A 7632-nucleotide genomic window follows, 5' to 3' on the forward strand; every position below is an offset into this window, starting at 1 on the left:
TCAGTATATACTGTTTTATACCAAGAAAATACTTTATGGATATATTTTAAAAATCTTAAACTTTATTATTTAAAAATAGTATATTTTTTAATTTATATATATTATTTCGACATTTCGGTATTTCAATATTTAATGAAAATTTTACAATTTCATATCGTCACTGTTCTGAACATTGTGGTCTCGATACTATATATATTGTACCGAAAATTTCGATAAATACGGTATTTTTCGGTACGGTAACCTCGATATACCAAAAATTGGGTATATTTTTCTCACCCCTAATTAGGAGGGGAAAGAATTTGCACAATCAAAATGTTGGAAAGGAACATAAACATTACTTTGTGTTCTTAATTTTGGGGTCCTTAATTCTGTTGTGAATAGTTCTCTCATTTTGTGGCGACATCTACAAGTGAGACTATGTTCAAAATACTTCCTTCACATCGCTTTATGTCATCGATTCGTAAAAATAATAGTTCTCTCAAAATATCAGGAAAGTGAATATATAGTCGAGATCAGTTATAAGTTTAATTATTTCAAAATTAAGTCGATCAATGCAGGATGGTCGATATCTATTTATTACAGTCCCCATACACGGTTTTGTTTTGCCTCGTAGCATGTCCATTTTCTGACATGTATGTACATGCGGTCCCAACGGGATATTTCAGAAAAGAATTAAAGTAAAAATTTATGAGAAAGAGTCTCACGGATCATATTTTGTGAGACAGATCTCTTATTTGGGTCATCCATGAAAAATATTATTTTTTATGTTAAGAATATTACTTTTTATTGTAAATATCAGTATTGTTGACCCATCTCACAGATAAAGATTCTTGAGACCATATCTACTCAATAATTAATCGTGGTAGTTCGAAAATTTTGTATAGTTTGTCAAGAACTATAACTCTTCGAGCCAAATCTCAAGCTTCTCAAAATTCACGATCAGTTCACTCTACATTAATTTTTCTTTCTAGGGAGTGTTAGGATTCAGAACCTAATTCTTGGAAACCATGAAAAAAAATTCCACAAATCAACGTGGAATCGTCGCCACCATATTATAAAGTTAGCAAATGACTGCAGAAAATTGAGTATAAGATAACAAGTTAAGTATGGTGAGTATCCTTTTCATGAAAATTTTGAAAGAAACATTTTAAAAATATTATTAAGCTAATTTTATTTTTTTAAAAAAAAATCAATCACATATAACTCCCGTGTTTAAAAACAAAAATTAAAACACATTTACCTTATTTGTAAGAGATTTTATGCATGCATGATTATTAAAAACGCAAGGTTTTACATGTAATTAAGGTTTTACACTTTTTGAATTTACGAGGGGGTCCTAGTGTAATCAGTCCATGTTAAGCACGTAGGTGTTTAACAATTTGTGAGATAGAAATACGCTGATAGGGATTTATTTAGAAAAATTAACTATTTTAGCTATTATAAAATAATTATCTTCTAAATTTTTATAGGTGGTGGTGGTGGTGTAATTTGCAATGGTTAAATATGCAAGTGTTTAACAAATTGTGAAACAGAATAGGTTGCTAGGGTTTTATTTAGAAAAATTTACTATTTTAACTGTTATAAAGTAATTATGATTTAAAAGTAATTTTATGTATTTTAAGGTATTTTGTGTTATTTTATTATATATTCATGTTAATAAAATAACTAAAATTTGTTATCTATTTAATAATGTATTTCTCTGTGCTAGTTAATTTATTGAAATAGTTATTAATAATGTTCAAAATTCAAATAGATTGATTTAGTTACTTAAATAAAACTGAAAATTATTCAAATATAATTAAATTTAAAAATAATATGTGTAAATTGTTATAGTAGATGCCCTGCAAGCCAACGGTTGGCTAGGGAATTTATTGACTCAAGTGAAATAAACAATCTTTATTTTAATATAATTTAATTTTTTATGGTCTTGTTATACTTTATCTGTATACCCATGCAAACAGCATAGATAAAGTCCTTGATTATGCTTTAATACAAATGAATCGTAATTTGATGTTGAAACTCATTTGTAAACACTGCATATTCTAAATTCGTTCCTAGTCGATTCAGCCGCCTAAAACAGGGATAAAGGCCGCTTGAGCTCGAGACTAGCATCTTTGATGTTGTGTACTGCGTTTCTTGGTAAGGGCATGGAGATGTCCAAACATGCAGATGAGTAGTCATATGATGATTATACCGAAAAACCCTCCCTCGGACTTTCCAAGTGGTTATCATTCATCGAGAGGATGAGTCCGTGGTTATGATTGTACACCATTAGTCCTTACGACCCGGGACAACACTGAGGCTCTATATGCTAGGGCTATGCTTTGACTCGTTTACCGGCTCCAAGAGAGTCATCAGGTGGCGAGGTTGGGTACAGTTGCGACACATATAGGAGCCAGTGCATTGTAGTCGGGGATTCACCACTCACCTACGGGTGTGGATATCCTATGTGATCTGATGAAATAATAGTGCATGGAATCTCTGGCCAGAGTATGATATGTACGTTAGAGAAGGAGTTCTCAAATAGTACACACGATGCCACTATTATAGTTATCACATAGTTATCGAATTAATATGCAACCCTCGATGAACCAATGGTTGCAGATTCGATCGGGATATATGAGATGAAGGGACCGTACTGTACGTTAATCATAATCGACTGGTTCTTGCAGGCACTATCAGTGATACCTAGGGGATCATGGGGCGATGCTACTAGACGCTCTTACCATGATCCGATGGGTGCAATCAGAAATGAGTTCTGACATTCTTGATCAAGGTATTGATAAAAAAAATGGGGCTAACTAGGGTAAGCCCGAATAAAGGATTATGTCATGAATCACAAAGAGTTGTGAACTCACGGCTAGCTGTATCCCTGAACCATTGAGGGTCACACAAGTACTAGATTGTTTGTTCCCGTTGAGAGAGTAAAATTCAAGGAGTTGGATTTATATAGTAAATTCAAAAGAGTTGAATTTATGATAACTAAATTTTGAGAATGTAATTTATTAAACTCAAAAGTTGGGTTTATTAAATATTAAATTTTGGAGGTGATAAATTCAAGGAGTTGAATTTATAATTTAAATATTAAATTCAAATGTTGAATTTATAATTGATTTAATTTATTAAGCTCAAAAGTTGAGTTTATTAAAAATGAATTTATAATTTAAATATTAAATTCAAATGTTGAATTTATAATTGATTTAATTTATTAAGCTCAAAAGTTGAGTTTATTAAAAATTAAATTAAATATAATGTGAAGTATGTTTAATGGACTTGTAGGAGTACAAGTCCAACATACTAAATAATTAAAGTTCTTAATGGACTTTGATTTATTAATTAAACTAGTTGGACTAGCCCAATTAATTAATCAAGTCCATTAATGTTAATTATGGTAATTAAGTCATGAAAATTTCCTTTTAAGGAAAAGTTTGACCTCAAAGAAATAGCCTCCACCGAATCTCAAAATGTGATTCACGAGAGTTGCATCAATTATTCCTCCAAATATTTAGTTTACTTAATTAATGATATTAATTAAGTAAATCATGTTTAAAAGAAATATTAAGATTTCTTTATTCAATTTTAGATATAGGATTTTCGAGAGACTCTCCAAGAATTGAAAAAGGAAAAGTTTCGACTGTTTCAAAACTCTCGAAAATCTCTTCTAAAAACAAGAAAAAAATTCGGCTTATATTATTGAGTCAAATTTTTCGTGTTATATCTCTACGCAAAAGTTCTTCTAACTTTCTAGTGCAATTTAGAAGAGGAACAAATATTCCAGTCGTGGACTGGATTAGGAGATCAAAGAATGTTCATAGGGATTTACAACAAGAGCTACATCCGCTAATACCGGAGTAGTTGGAGCCAAGTGAAAATTTCACCGAAGGTATAAGATTTTCAACTCCCTATGTTTGATTATGAAAACCATACGAGTGTCCAAATATTATTTTGTTTTTCAAAATAAAATAAAAATTTTAAATCTTCCGCTGCGTTTGGGCGTGTAGAAACCAGATCAAACATAAATATCGATAAATATATTTATAGATATTTGTTGAGATAAAATCATTGTCGTGAATATAATAATATATTATTTACACAAAAATTCAAATAAGATCGTCTCACAATTCAATTTTATGAGATGATTATCGACCTAACTAATGAAAAATATTATTTTTTACTTTATGTATGGATTGAGTCGGTCTTTCTCATGAATATAGATTCATGAGACCGTCTCACATTAGACCTACTCATTTATTTAAGAGTGAGTTTGAAAAAAATGAGTTGAAAATAAGTTTTGGGTATATTACGCAGAAATTGCGTTATTTTGCTATAGAATTAATCTACATTAAAATAAAATTATGTAGCTCTAAAAACATCCGAAAGAGCGTACTGTGCTGTATCTTCAAACAAGTTGAAGATTTTTTTAAAAAAATAAGAAACAAGTTGAAGAGAGCAGAGAGGGGACCCGAAAAGGATGGCTAATTAAATAGAGAGGGTGATATAAATGTTTAGTTTAAATCGAGAAATCTAATAATCTTGTGCATCCCACTATAATAAAAAAATTAATCAAATTTCCCTTTATGAATATATGAGTAAGTAAACATTTTGTCAATTATAATGATTTTAATTTTCTTCATCAATACTTTCTTGAATAAATCTGTCGCGCATTATATATTTAGTTTATGCATTGTTTTAGTTCCGAAAATTCATACAAGCACATCAGAATATAGCGAATCTATCATAATTAAAAAAAACCAATTAATTTTCTTTTCATAAGCAACATGACAAAAATTTGTATAAGACGGTCTCACGGATCGTATTTTATGAGACGTGTATCTTATTTAGGTTATCCATGAAAAAATATTACTTTTTATGCTAAGAGTATAACTTTTTATTGTGAAAATCGGTAGAGTTGACCCGTCTGACAAATAAAGATTTGTGAGAACGTCTCACAAGATACTTATTCAAGTAACATGTAATGAAGGCAAAGCCGAAGTCGTCAAAATTTGGTTTTTTCAATCAAATCTTTGCCAACTTGCCTTCAGCCATCATCAAATCTCACAATCTCAAAGCAACTTGTTCAGTCCGGTAAAACGAACATATATATGAGATAACCCAGAGATTTTGATATTTTGCAATATATATCAATCATTGATTTACAACTTGATAATATGTTTAATAAATATTACTCCAATCTATATCATTATTTACTGTAGTTTCTGGAAGAGCGGGGACCAAAAACCTACTTGTCTCGACTTCGAAACAGCCCATCTCGTAAAACGACAACTCCTAGGAAAAACGTCTCTTTCGAGTTTAAAAATCAAGAAATTAACACGAGCTAGAAATTTATATAACATGCGATCTTTTACTGTTTCCAATCAACAGGGGGGTCCATTGGGAATCCAATAATCAAACAGGCAGCCAATAAAAACCAGATAATATGATTTTTTTCCCCTCTAAGCCAATGAGAGAAGAGATAAGGCCCTCGGTTATGGGTCCCAAAATCGCCAAGCCTCCCCTTTGATAATATCCCAAAAATAGACAAACTGGACGTGGACCGACTCAAAAACTAATAAATACACTGCAAAAGTGCACGCTGTGGGACACTTGAACAATCCCCACCTACAAATAATTTGAACAAACTTCTCAAGGTTTATGCGATAAATCAAGAAAGCCCACGTAATTTTCTTGATTTGATTACCTTTTTCAAGCCATAAGAAAAGCTCAGATATATTCAAGATCCATGAATTCAGACATAAAACTAGCTAACACCTTTGGAGCAAAATCAGCAAGAGCTTGTGATAACTGCATCAAGAAAAGAGCGAGATGGTATTGTGCAGCAGACGATGCATTCTTGTGCCAATCTTGCGATTCATCTGTTCATTCGGCCAATTATTTAGCTCGGAGACATGAAAGGGTTTGCCTCAAAATCTCATCCAGCAAATCTCTTGATGCAAAATGTCAACTTTATGAGCCTTTTTGGCGCAAGGGTTTCACCAAAAAAGCTCGAACACGAAGACAGAAAAAGGATGAAAAATCCATTAGCCTACTTCCCCTTGTTCCTGAAATTTGCAGCGAAGAGAATTCCCGTGAAGAGAATGAGGAACAGTTACTGTGCAGAGTTCCTACATTCGATCAGTCTGTTTCAAAACCGTGCAATTCTATTGAATCTGCAAATATTAATATTCATGCAGAAATAACACATTCTGCTGATTTTGGGCACGAATCCATGTCTCTGTCGGATGATTTGAGCCCAGAAATGAATAATCTACATGGGTTTCTTCCATCTGAAATGGATCTAGCTGAGTTTGCTGCTGATGTCGAGAGTTTATTGGGTAAAGGGCTAGACGACGACAGTTTGTGTAGTATGGAAGGATTAGGACTTTTGGATCGTGATGAAGAAGAAATATATCCATTGAATGATTCTTTAGGGTGTGAAAGGGTTAAAGTTGAAGTGGGAAGAGAAGATTTTGACTTTAATTTTGGTTATGATTCTTCAATTAAACGTGAAGAAGCAGTGAAGAATATTGCAGTAACAGGAGAGCCAATTTTAGTGAACATGAAGTGTCATTCGAAGAAAAAACAAAACTTTTTGAGGCTTGATTATGAAGGTATCATTTCAAATTGGGACGGGAAACAGTCTCCGTGGACAACCGGAAAAAGGCCGGAATTGGATTCCGGCGACTGTTGGTCAGGTTGCACGGTATGTGTAAATTTTTTGTTTATTGTCATTATTCATAACTTTGATGTAACGATTTTTGTGGGACGATTATAGTGATTCCTTATGGCGAAGTTAACGTTGGGTGGAATTAACCCAGATTTACTTGTAAATACAGGGCAAATGTGGAGCTATGCATGTATGTGGAGAGATGAGTGGAGCAGCAGCAGCAGCAGCAGCGATGGTTGATGGAGGGAGAGAAGCAAGGGTGTCTAGGTATCGGGAGAAGCGTCAGAATAGATTGTTCTCGAAGAAAATAAGGTACGAGGTTCGGAAATTGAATGCGGAGAAGAGGCCCCGAATGAAAGGGAGGTTCGTTAAGAGAGCAACATTTTGTGACAGCCGCAATTAATTTAGCTTTGCTCAGTGCTAGAGTTTAGCTTACCTACTTGTTCTCAAGTTCCCGAGATGGCATACATTTCTGCGTCGCGTATGGTTCTCTCCATCCCACGATTCTTTATGAAAACCAATAATTTTATCTCAGGAATCGTTAGATTGTCTTTGGATTGATGCATCTGAAATGACATGAATTTCAAATTCATTAATTTACTTGAATTTAGTAAAGTAAAGGGATATTCAAATCAAGCATGAAGTAAATCATTTTCAAATGTACTAGTTTAATTTGAATTTCAATTTTTGATTCAAAATCTTCTTTCAAAAAGTTTATTTCATAATGCAATCATTGCCGCGTGGTACACTCTTCGGTACCTAATGTTTCAAAAGCAGAAAGTACGATATTTTATGATATTTTCTCTACCTGACAATTTATTTTTTTTAAAAAAAATAAATAATAAAAATAAAAACTGACAATTTAATAATTTGTTATTGACAAAAACTTGTGTGAGACGATGTCACAAGTCGTATTTTGTGAGACATATATCTTATTTGGGTCATCCATGAAAAAATATTAATTTTTA

The 7632-nt window shown here is 32.5% G+C and overlaps 1 protein-coding gene across 1 annotated transcript; it reads left to right on the forward strand.

Annotated features, from left to right (window-relative positions):
* Window positions 1-5590: 5590 nt before the first annotated feature.
* On the forward strand, window positions 5591-7348 carry LOC142555335 (zinc finger protein CONSTANS-LIKE 16-like). The gene is made up of 2 exons (XM_075666160.1): window positions 5591-6700; window positions 6834-7348. The coding sequence occupies exons 1-2, from the start codon at window positions 5741-5743 to the stop codon at window positions 7065-7067; spliced, it is 1194 nt and encodes a 397-aa protein (XP_075522275.1). The 5' UTR covers window positions 5591-5740; the 3' UTR covers window positions 7068-7348.
* The last annotated feature ends 284 nt before the right edge of the window (window positions 7349-7632 follow it).

This window comes from Primulina tabacum, chromosome 9 (assembly GCF_025594145.1).
Source record: "Primulina tabacum isolate GXHZ01 chromosome 9, ASM2559414v2, whole genome shotgun sequence".
Lineage (NCBI taxonomy): Eukaryota > Viridiplantae > Streptophyta > Magnoliopsida > Lamiales > Gesneriaceae > Primulina > Primulina tabacum.